Consider the following 11,976-nt stretch of genomic DNA (forward strand, 5'->3'; position numbering starts at 1 on the left):
CTACAGTGTACTTATATGTAATAAATGTCTTTTTTAAAAAATTGTTGCTATTGTTATTTTGAGACATGAAAACAAAAGCGATCATCCTGGCTCTGCCTCCTGACTGTGGGGATTAGAGCCCTGAGACACCACAGCCAGTCAAAGAGACTTGATCTTTTCAGACTGGGATGGTGGCCAGAGCTGGCACAATGATTGAATATTTTTGCAGCTTAAGCTTTGGTGGTGACGTCATCTCATGTAAATTCGTCGTCGATGTGTCATAATAGGTATGACCGCTAGAGGGAGATCAAGAGAGAAAACACCACCCCCTTCAGGATCCAGCCCCAAGCAGCCCTCTAGGAATGAAGATCTACTGGTCCCTTCAATGACAGTCCTGGCTGAAATGGATAGTGAAGGCTTGAGCACTGGCCCAGCATGTGCAAAACTCTTGGGGTCAAAAGCAGGACCAGGATAAAAAGAAAAAAATATGTATGTATATGGTGTTGGACTGACAAGCACTGTTCTTGCAAAGGACCAGCACCCACATGTCCACTCCAGTTACAGGAAATCCAATGCCTCTTCTGGCTTCTGAGGGGACTGGGCACACACATAGTGTGCATGCATTCAAAGAAACATTTATACACTTAATTTTTTTATTGTTTCTAGACAGGGATTCTCTGTGTATCCTTGGCTGTCTGGAACTTGCTTAGCAGACAAGGCTGGCCTCAAACACAAGAGATTTACCTGCCTCTGCCTTCCATGTACTGGAATAAAAGGCATGGGCCACCACTGCCTGACCTTAAAATATATACTTTCTAAGATTTATTTACGTAATACGAGTGCTCTGAATGTACACCTGCAGGCCAGAAGAGGGCATCAAATCATATTATAGATGGTTGTGAGACACCATGTGGTTGCTGAGAATTGAACCTGGGTCTTTTGGAAGACCAGTCAGTGCTCTTAACTGCTGAGCCATCTCTCCAGCCCCTTAAAATACTTTTTAATGAAGGAAAAGTTACTGTGACAAAGGCCTAATTGAGTTATAATCATTAATCATGTGTGGGTGCCGGAGGACACTTCTTGAGAATTAAGAATGTGTTCTCATCTTATACTGTGTGGGGCACAGGGACCAAACTCAAGCCATCAGGCTTGGCAGCCTTCACCCACTCAGCCCTCACAGCCCTTTCTGTTTTATACCTGCTTTTACTATGGAAACCAGGCTGGCCCCAAACTCAAGGTCACCCCCTGCCTCCCTAGCCAAAGTGGTGAGATTACACTATGGTTTAATTTCACGCCCCCCCCCACACCTATGGCTGGAGTGGGCACAGGAGTCAGGGTAGGGAGGTCCAGAGAGTCCACTCTAACCCAGGCCACCCTCAGCTTACTCCATCCTCAGATCCTCCATCCGAGGCCAAGGATGGGAGGGATGGGGGTGAGGCCTTATAGGAGCTCAGAGGTCTGCTCTACTTCCTGTCCTTGAATTGGGAGGTGTAGGCATGTGGCTTTGTGCCTTAAGCCTCTCCTTTCTTTCTCTTTAGAGACATGGTCTCATGTAGCCCAGGCTAGGCTGGAACTTGTAATTTAGGATGACCTCGAACTCCTAATCCTCCTACCTTCACCTCCCCAGTGCTAGGATGATGAAGGTGTCTAACCAAGTCAGTTTCAAGTGGTGCTGGGGATAGGGCCCAGGGCACATGCGTGCCAGCCAGGATTAATCCTGATTCTCCTGTGTCAATAAGATTTAAAAGAAAATTATTTGGGGGGCAGGTGCGTGTGCATGTGCAAGAGTGAGCTCGCCGACCACCCTGTGGGTCCCCAGGATTGAACAAGGATCAAAGATCTAGGCCGAAATCACCGTCACCTGCTGACCGCTCTCAAATGCCCCAAATGGTCCACAAATGCTCCGAAAGTCTCCCAGTTCCTGAATCGCTACACCTGGAACGCGAGGGTTAAGCCAAGGCAGGAACTCGGTGATTGACAGCATGGCCACAAACTGAGCAATGAGCAGCCTGTCTCGCAGCCCACGTGGGCTCGCGGCCTTCTGATTGGTCGGGGCCTGCGCGGGGCGGGGGTTGCTCGCAGAGTCCGGGACCCACGTGCACCCGTGGCCTGGGCCCAGACTTGCTTCTCACCTTGGGTGCAGGGGGCGTGGTGTGGGTGTGGGCGTGGTGGTGCTTGGCCTGGACTAGAGGGGCGGGGTGAGAGGGGTCAAATGGCCCGGGGCCCAGCACGAGGGTCTTCCTCCTGGCCTGAACTTGGCTGACTTCTGAGGCTTCCTCTGGGATCCCTTGGGCCTCCCCAACCTCTGTAGTGGTGCGTGTGGGCAGCCCGCTTCCTGCCGGTGGTTTGCACGGGTTGGGGGGTGGGGGAGTGGGGAGAAGAGGGAGCCCGAGGGAGGGGTGTGGACCCTCACAAAACCGACTTGAGCGGGGAGTTTACTCAGATTGAGTGATAGAGTGAACCCAGTGTGGTTTCTCTTGTCTCCTTTGTTCTTGTTTAAAAAAAAAAAAACCGTTTTCAGTGTGTGCCTGAGCGTATATATGTGCACCACATGCAGGCTTCACTACTAGTACACCTAGCAAACTCTTACTTGTTCCGTGACTGCCACATCTCTGACTGCTCCCGCTAGGGAGTGCAGGTGCCCGGTTCTCTTTTCTTGGTATTCGAAGAGATCCCCCTGGTGCTTAGCTAGGAATGGGGGGAGTCTGAAACCGTAGCCTCTACAGTAAAGCCAGGGTTTAGGGAATGCAGAGGACATGGGGATGCTGAAGGGGCTTCCTTCTCAGCTCGGTCGAGATGATGGAGAGGCTACAGGGATGGGCGGCGGGGGTCGAATTTGCTGCCTTCCAAAAAACCTATACCTGCGCCTTGTAGGACCTCGTCTGGTTTGTGACCTCAAGACTCTTCACAGCCAAAGCAATGACACTTTTGGTGGAATTTTGCTGAAAGGAACAGAGGTGAGGGGCTCAGCTTCCTTTCTCTCTTCATATTGGGTTTGGGGTTTTGGAGACTTGAATTCTCTGTCCCCACCTGGCCTGGACCTCACACAACCTCGCCTGCCTAGCTAGGATGAAAGGCCTGCACCCCAGCTTGAGCCCCTCACAGCGGCTGCACCTGTGACCCGGGACAGCCAGCACAAGTGAAAACCACACTTCCCCAATGTCACTTAAGTGCTGATTCACATAGGAGTTCACCTGGTGCCTAGTGCATGGTGTGGTCAGGGCTGGAGCCCCTCCAAGCAAGCTGGTCTTCAGTAACGTATGTTAACACTATATTGTGATTAAAGTTGGGTGCCCAGCTTTAATCCCCACACTTGGGAGGCTGAGGCAGGTGGATCTCTTAGTTCAAAATAATCAGATACACAGACCCTTTCTTTGGGAGTGGGGGTAATAGTATATTCTCTTCTTTTCCCTTCTGTTTCTCTCAAAGTCAAGGTAATGTCAGAAGTCTGTGCTAAATTGACTGTAGGGCAGTGGTTCTCACCCTGTGGTTCTCCACCCCTTGGCAGGTGCATACCACGTGTCCTGAATGTCAGCAATTACAATCCATGACACTAGCAATGTTACAGTTACAACGTAGGAACAAAAAGCATTAGGAAGGTTGGGAACCACTGTTCCAGGGTCTAGAAGGTTCTGCCATGCTCCCTGCCTATGGAGGTCCAGGGCTTAAAGGAGCTGGCCATGACTCTGCCCCTGGGTGGCTAGGGGAAGATGCTGACCATATACCTTTAACCTTTCCAGGCTTCCAACTCCTCTGGTCGATTTTTGTCCATCATGGAGCAGCTGCCTGAGGAACTCAAAATGTAAGGCCTTCTCTCAGGGCCCCATATCTCAGGATGGGTTCCTGTCCCCAGAGAACCAGTCCTTCCTCACAGCAGGAAGTGCAGCTTCCAGTGAAGTGTTGTTTGGATTTGTTTTTAAGCTGAGATGTCTTTTGTAGTGGTGCAGGCTGAGACAGGAGGATGGCAAGTTCTAGGTCAACCAAACCCGGCTTCAAATGATGGAGGCCTGGCAGATTGCTCAGGGCAAAAAAACACCTCCCTGCCTAGCATGTGCAAAGTCCAGGGTCAGTCTTTAAGAGTTTGTATAGTGGGTTGGAGAGATGGCTCAGTGGTTAAGAGCACTGGCTGCTCTTCCAGAACTCCTGAGTTCAATTCCCAGCACCCACATGGTGGCTCACAACCATCTGTAATGGGATCTGATGTCCTCTTCTGGTGTCTCAAAACAGCTACAGTATAGCGACATGAAATAAAGATATCTTTTTGTTTTGTTTTGAAATAAATCTTTTTTTTTTTTTTTGGTTCTTTTTTTCGGAGCTGGGGACCGAACCCAGGGCCTTGCGCTTCCTAGGTAAGCGCTCTACCACGGAGCTAAATCCCCAGCCCCGAAACAAATCTTTTAAAAAAAGATTTAGGTAACAGAATAAAACTAGGTAAAATATTAAAAAGAAATCTTCCCCTCCATTTATAGATTACTCTTGGGGTTCTGCTCTAGGGTAGACGCAGGGGCTTTTTCTAGAAGGATGTTCAATTTTTTTCCCCTACTCAGCATCCTCTCTGAAATGACGGCCAAGCTAAACAACATCTCCAGCCTGGTGAGTCCACCCTGGTGGCAGCAAAGGGAGGGAGGGGGGATTTGGGGGGTTGTCTTCAAGTTCAGGCCCTGGGGCAGAGGCACAGGCTGTGCATAAGTCCTGGGGCAGGAGGGAGCCTGGCTGGTTGGGGGTGGAGCAGCAGGGAAAAGCTCTGTATGTCAGCTAGGGAGAGGGAGGCAGGCAGAGCCTGAGGGTTGCAAGAAAATTGAACTTGGATTTTTCATTAAAAACCATAGAGTCAGTAGTATTTAAAAGTTAAGAACAGAGCAAAGTGGCACACACCTGTCATCCTGGCACTGGGGAGGCGGAGGTGGGAGGATCATCCTTGGCTAGAGTGAGTTCAAGGCCAGGCCAAGCTCTGTGGAACTCCTGTCTCCAAAACAAATAGGCTCAAAGAGGTGAAGAAGACCTTTGCTCAGGGTCGCTCCTTGTTGAGACCTACCTCTCACCTGCTGAGTGATTTCAGGTGTCCACTCTAAACCGGTCCTTCCTAGAACATCATCACAAACAGTGACCTGGGCACTGGAGCTAGGTACACTCCCCTGGCAGGACAGAGGGCAGGAAGGGAGTGGGAGCCATGGCAGCCTCTGGGAGGATCTGGTCTTTGATTCCGGGGAACTGGGAGCTGCAGAGCATTGGGGACAAAGTCAGTGAGCCAGTCCTGTGCATGACTGGAGGACAGGCCTGTGCAGGGGCACCCAGCTCTCCCTGCACCCCCACCCCCTGCCCAAGCCATGGCACGTGTGTCCCTATCTGCCTTTCCCCTGCCACCTGGCCCATTTCTCAAGGGCACTAGCAGGAAGGGGGTAGGCACTGCCGGCCTGAGGCCTGATGTCACTGGCAGGGAGCCAGAGCCAAGACTGCAGCTTAGCTTAGTGCGGGCCAAGGGGGGGGGGGGGTGAGCAGCAGGGGGACAGGAAGCCACCAGAACATAGTTGTTCATTCAGGGCACTCAGCTGCCACCATTCACCAGTGAAGTCTGGGGGCTGGAGGGAAGGCAGTGGGGCACGTTCGAGGGGCCCAGGGTGGGAGCCAAGAGCGACAGGCAGGGGCTGGAGTGTGGACTACAACTCAGGGTGGACAGGAAGGTGCACTGAGTAGGTCAGCAGGGGCAGAAGGGATGCTTTTGTCTGGGAGAACAGTCCTCTGCAAACCCACAGGTAGGGATGGGCCCAGGGTGGAAGAGCCGCAGGAGCAGGAGTGGGAAGGACGGTGGCGGAGACAGGACACAGCACTGGAAGCGGCAGGGAGTTCTAGGTGTTGCCCCTGTGGGCAGTGGGAGCCCTGGAAGGCTGTGGTCAACCAAGGGGGGGACTGATCAGGCCTCGAGAGCAGCAGCAAGGCTGAAGGGGGGAGAAAATGATTGACCAGTGTGTGGGGGTGGCACTGTCTCAAGGGTGTGTATGGGGGTGGCTATAGCCGGGGAATATCCTGGGCAGTTCCCTGCAGCTGCAAGCTTCCGCAGCTCCAGTGCTCTGAACTGCCCTCCCCCCCCGCCCCCCCCTCCCCGCCTCACTTTCCAGTCCCCGCTGAGCCAGCTCCCATGTCTTCTATACCCCCACAGCCCAGAGCAACAGCTCTGCTCCCTTCACACTGAACTCCAGGCACACTACAGAGGCAGGAGAGGCTGGGAGGCTCCCCTGGACTTTGTGGAACCCCTCTTCCTCCCTGGGAGGCAGATCCTTGGCCTTCCAGCTCTGACCCATGGGCTTTCCTGCCTCCGTCTCAGGTTCCGCCCTCTCTATCAGGGGTGCTCTCCAAAAACTCCCAGGGGAGGAGCAGGGCCAGTGAAAACACAGCTCCTGGCTGCTGTTGCTGTTTGAGTCTCTGGGCCTCAGTTTCCCAATATGCAAAAAACACTAAATCCTTTGTGGGCCTTGCAGGGGGGTGAGGGGCAGCACTTTGTGTATCAAGGGAGCATCCAAGTCCTTAATGGCGGTGTTACTGTTCTTGAAGTTTTTTGAGACAGGATCCCAAACTCAGTATGTAGCCAAGGATGACCCTGAACTCCTGATCCTCCTGCCTCAGCCTTTGAAAGGAAGGGTGAACAGGTGTGCACCACCATCTTCGATGTGTAGGGTGTGGTTTATCCCCAAGTGAAGAGTTTGGCAAGGACTTCCCTTCAACAAGGCTCGATTCTGATTTGTCGTAGGTGGAAAACTTCCAGGCGACTGGGGTCCTCAGCAGGACCCCACATATCTCGAAGATGGTCAAGGTAAGTATTGGTCTTGGGTCTGGAGGGAACAGGCTCCAGGTGGCCAAGTCATGTGCCTCATGAGGCCCCGTGGGTTCTATCCAGACCACCCAGAACTCGGCTAAGAAGGAAGACAAGCCTGTCCCAGAGCCTGCGGACCCCCAGAACCCCGAGTTCAAAGCCATCCCAGGGCCTCAGCTATCCACCAGACGTCGGTTCCTCTCAGAGGTTGACGAGCCCCAGGATCCACAGCCTGTCTGGGACAAGGAGCCCCATTTCTGGCAAGGCTCCCTGACCCAGGAAATCTGGAAATTTTTCATGGACAGCCGCCAAGAGAACCAACACGGGGGCAAGGTTTTCTCACAGGTGAGGGGAGCTCCCAGGCGCAAACCTTCCTCTCCATCTCTTCCCAACCCCCTTGCCTGTTGTCATGGCAACAGAGAAGCTGCTGGAGTTAGTACCCTTGACTGGAATCCCCAAGGATTCACCCCATAGTGTCCCCTCGGTACCCTCCTTCATGCCTGCACTCTGACCTCTCTGAAGAATCCCCACTGCAGCCAGGGAACCCCCAGGCTTCTGTTAGGGCCCCTTGAGTGACATGTCCCTCATCTGACCCAATTCTGTCTCCCAAGGAAAGTAAAGACTCAGGCCTGCGTTACTCTAAACCGGAACCTCAGCCCAGGCACAGAAACAGCCTGAGTGACTCTGGTAGGAAGGCGGGGCCTCAGAGGGGCGGGACCGCCGTTCCTGGATTGGCTCTGAGTCGTCCTGTCTCCACACAGATGACCCCATTCTGATCAAGTCTCCCTCAGACCTGCTAAGTGATTACCAAGAAGACATCAGTGAGCCCCAGTTTGAGACCCAGGTGAATGGGAGTCCTGGATGTAGACATGGGAAGGGAGGTCACAAGCCAGCAGGGCCAGCTTCTTTCTTTGTACTGCAGGAGTCTTCTGGAAGAGCTCATGAATTTCTGAATCCCTTGTGAGTATCTGCTTTATTGCCCCCTGCAAGGAGAAAGCAGGGTTCCCTCACACTTGTCTCCCACCCCTGTCTCCCTGTCACTCAGCCCCTCTTCCGTGTCCTTACCTGGTGGTGGAAGATTGAGGGACTGGTGAGAGGGCTCAGTAGGCAACGGGGTTTGCTACCAAACTTAAGCCTGGGACCTACACGGTTGAAAGTGGAAACTGCCCCCTCTCTACCCCCAACCCCAATTAATGAGTAAATGTAAGAACACTTTTTAAAGGGTTGAAGGACTGTCTCATTCAAAATCTCAATCTAGATTCTCAGAGAAGAAGGGGACTATAACAGTTAGGGCTGTAAGGGTGCATAGGAGCTTAGTCTAATCGGGCAAAGCAATTTAGAGTAGGGGAAGCATGTGTGGCTATGGCAAGAATTAAAAGGATGCGATTGGAGCCTGACTCGTAGCACTCAAGAGGTGAAGGCAGGAGGATTAGGAATTCAAAGTCAGCCTTCTCTCCATAGGCTGTTGAAGGCCAACCTGGACTAAGACCTTGTCTTGAAAACTTCACTCTGTGTCCCATATCCCCAGGTTCTGGGACTCTGAAGTGCCAGGCACATCACTCTGGCAATCAGAGAGGTTCACTGTCCCGCAAGCGCTGCAGAAGGTGCGTGTGCTGAAACACCAGGAGCTGCTGTTGGCCATAGCCGTGAGCTCCTTCACGCGGCACGTCTTCACCTGCAGCCAGAGTGGCATCAAGGTGTGGAACCTCATGAGCCAGGTAGCCGAGGACAGACACCCTGAAAGCCACTTGCAATGTGACGGCGTCCAGGTGACAGGGCTGGGACAGTGCAGGAGCGGGAGGGTGTTGGAGGGGGGCGGGGTTGGGGGGGAGGTGCGGGAAGAACCACGGGTGATCTTCGCTCATGGGGACGGTCCTCTGCAGCCTAACAGGGGATACCTGCGCACCTGCCTGCTGTCCTCCAACAGCAGGACCCTGTTCGCGGGTGGATATAACCTGCCCGGCGTGTTTGTGTGGGACCTGGCAGCCCGGTCCCTGTATGAAAAGTACCAACTGCCCTGCGACGGCCTGTCCTGCCAGGCGCTGGCCAGCACAAAGGAGAACATGGTCTTTGCTGGCTTCACAGATGGCACAGTCAGGATATGGGACCTGCGGACTCAGGAAATAGTCAGGTGCAGACACGGGGAAGGAGCACCACCAGCTGAGGACTGCAAGTCCTGCCATCTTTCTTGCCTACAGCCCTCTCTGCTGGAGTGGCAGCCATGCCACGCCCCCTCACTAGGGGATTGTGGGTGGGACTCTACCCCCAGATCATCATTGGGGGATTCTAGGCAGGAGGCCTATTCCTGACCACGCCCCCAGCCTGCTTTTTACCTTTAGGTTAGGGTGTGTCTGGTGTAGCCCAGGTTGTCCGCAAGCACAGAAAATAACCTTAAACTCGTCTTGCCTTTGCCTCCCAAGTGCTGTGTGCGCCTGGCTTATTCGTTGTAATTCTTGTGGGACGAGGGAGAGCAGAGGCTCAGGACAACCTGCGGGAGCCTGTTCCCTCCTAAGCAGTTCCTGGAAAATGAGACTCGGGTCACCTTTACCCACAGAGCGTCCTGGGAGCCATCTGGTCAACACTTACCTTTATTCATTTTCTCTGGTATAGGGTCTTGGTATGTAGACCAGGCTAGCCTGGAATTCAGAGATCCACCTGCCTCTGCCTGCCGATCCCTGCTCAGTGTTTTTCTTAAGGTCGGACCAGGTCATGCTCGCAGGGACGATACTGTACTTGCTCTGTAGCCTAGGATGGCTCTAACTTGCAGTCATCCTATCTCAGCCCCAGTAGCTGGGATGACAATTTTGAGTCACCGCGGCCAGCACTGGGTCTTCCCCCAACACCTTTTTTGAGGCAGGGGTCTCTCTATGTACCCTAGCCTGGCCTGGAACTCATGGCAATCCTCCTGCCTCAGCTTCCTCAGTGCTGGATTTATAGGTATTGGTTTGGAACATTATCCTTTAGAGGTAGGGACTTTGGGATGATGTCACTCTGTCCCCTTCTTGCCAAAGGTAGAAGAGGACCTGCTGGTTGGTCCTGGGGCTTTGGGGGAATCTTGGATACAGACTGCAGAGCATAGGCTGACACCTTTGCTGTCTTTCTGGACAGGGACCTCAACAGCCCTGCCGGTGCAGCCAAATGCCTTGTGATCAAGGATGACAGTGTCTGGATGGGGGGTCTGGACGCCTGTCTGCGATGCTGGGACCTGCGGGTAGCCAAGATGTCGCTGGAGTATCCGGTCCAGTCCCAGGTGCACCGAAAGGGCTGCAGCTGGACAGGCGTGGGCCTTTGGGTTAGATGACACGGTGCAGTCAGTGGAGGGCAAGGGAACAGCCCAGCGGGTCAGCTCAAGTGATTTTTGAGACATCATGGGGGTCTTTAAAATACCTTTTGTCATACTGGACAATGGTGGCAAAGGCTGTCATTCCAGTACTCAAGCTGAAGCAGGAGGATGAAAAAGTGAATCCATCCAGGGCTACATAGTGGAAAAGGGATCTCTGGGGGGTGAAAGACTTTACCAAGTTCTGTGTTCCACCGCCATTCCTGTCACTCAGCGTTAAGGAGCTGGGGAAAGCAGGGTCACAAGTTAAAGGTCATCCTCAGCTACACAGGGGCCTGAAGGATAACCGGGGCCACATAAAAGCTGGTCTCAAAGACTATCATCACAGAGACTGGGCTATGGGATAAGTCATTACAGCCTAGCCTAGGCTATGGAGCAAGACCTTGTCTCAGAACCAAAAATGGGAAGCAGACTTGTTACTGCCATGTTTAACCCTCTAAAATCCATGCACCTCAAAGGGAGGTGTGGGGATTATGTAAAGGAGATAGTCGGGTCACAGCCCGTCAGTGAGTCATGGGAGGTGGGGGAGGTCTTGCAGCCTACCTACCCAGCTGGGGTCTGATCGCTGCCTTTGCCTGCTGCGTCCAGATCATGAGCCTGTCTCACAGTGTGACTGAAGACTGGCTGCTGCTGGGTCTGGCCGATGGCCAGCACTGCCTCTTCAACAGCAGGGAGAGGAACCAGGTGCTCACTGTGGGTACCAAGGACCAGACCATCTTAAGGCTCAGCTTCTCCCCAAACGGTAAGGAGTCCGCTGAGCCTGTGGTGGCTCAGACCTTTAATCCCAGCACTGGGCAGGCAAAGGCAGACAGATCTGAGTATGAGGCCAGCCTGGTCTATGTACAGAGTAAGTTCTAAGACAGCCAGGGTTCTACAGACAAACCCCGTCTGAGAAGAAACAGAGTCCATTGAGGAGAGCATGCACTGTGGTCACCCTTTGGAGGATTCCACTCTGTTTAATCAATGCCCACTCAGTGCTGTGGAACTGTCCACACCCCAACCCCTTTTATTGACATAATCAGTTCAGAGTCATCTCTGGCTACTTGGGGAATCTGAGGCTATCCTGAGCTACGTAAGACTTAAAACGGAAAACATAAATGACAAAATGGTAAACCTGTTTGCTGTTCTGCCTTGTTCTTTGAGGCAGGGTCTCATGTAGCCCAGGCTCATCCTCACCTCAAACTCTTCAATCCTCCTGCCTCAGCCTCCTGGGTTCTGAATGGGAGTGAATGGGTGGGGTCTGCCGTAACCTCACTGTCCTCTCTGCCACCTCCTAGGCCAGTGGTGGGTGAGTGTAGGTATGGACAACCTCATCACCGTCCACAGCATGCCCATGGGAGCGAAACTGTTTCAGGTACTTATGTGCAGGGGGCAGACGGGTGCCCTGGGGGACTGTGAGCAGCATCCCCACAGGGGCCGATTCTGAAGCTCTGGGTGGAGAGGGCCCGAGCTCACTCAGCTGCTCTCTCACAGGTCCCTGAGGCTGCCGCTGTGAGATGCTTTGACATCACTGAGAACAGCAGGCTGATCGTCACAGGATCTGGGGACTGTGCCTCCATATATCACATCAAGTACTGACAGCTTCAACTCCCCTCCCCTAACTGCACAGTGGTGGATGGCCAGGGTGTGAAGGGTCTGCGATGCTTCCAGAGACTTCCATGAGGTGTGCAGACCCTGAGTCATAGGTAATAAAGCATTTTAAAAGGCGGAGATTGTCCTTTTCCCAGGCTTTGGAAGGACTTTGTAGCTCCGAGCCCTCCAACCTCTTAGTATTTGCCTTTAGTCCCAGCACTCGGGAGGCAGAGGCAGGCGGATTTCTGAGTTCCAGGATGGCCAGGGCTACACCAGC

General features: G+C 53.3%; 1 protein-coding gene across 14 annotated transcripts; it reads left to right on the top strand.

Moving 5' to 3' along the window:
- The first annotated feature begins 270 nt into the window (after positions 1–270).
- On the top strand, positions 271–11,834 carry Tle6 (TLE family member 6, subcortical maternal complex member). Of its 14 annotated transcripts, none has more exons than XM_087556270.1 (17): positions 2,047–2,292; positions 2,854–2,936; positions 3,720–3,781; positions 4,527–4,572; positions 6,137–6,301; positions 6,529–6,623; positions 6,725–6,787; positions 6,872–7,132; positions 7,399–7,474; positions 7,549–7,631; positions 7,710–7,747; positions 8,316–8,556; positions 8,671–8,918; positions 9,896–10,037; positions 10,716–10,869; positions 11,405–11,481; positions 11,601–11,834. In XM_087556270.1, exons 7-17 carry the CDS (start codon positions 6,779–6,781, stop codon positions 11,703–11,705), a joined length of 1,434 nt encoding a protein of 477 aa, XP_087412396.1. In that variant the 5' UTR covers positions 2,047–2,292; positions 2,854–2,936; positions 3,720–3,781; positions 4,527–4,572; positions 6,137–6,301; positions 6,529–6,623; positions 6,725–6,778; the 3' UTR covers positions 11,706–11,834.
- Positions 11,835–11,976: the final 142 nt, after the last annotated feature.

The sequence above is a fragment of the Rattus norvegicus genome, chromosome 7, assembly GCF_021556685.1.
Source record: "Rattus norvegicus strain SHRSP/BbbUtx chromosome 7, alternate assembly SHRSP_T2T, whole genome shotgun sequence".
NCBI lineage: Eukaryota > Metazoa > Chordata > Mammalia > Rodentia > Muridae > Rattus > Rattus norvegicus.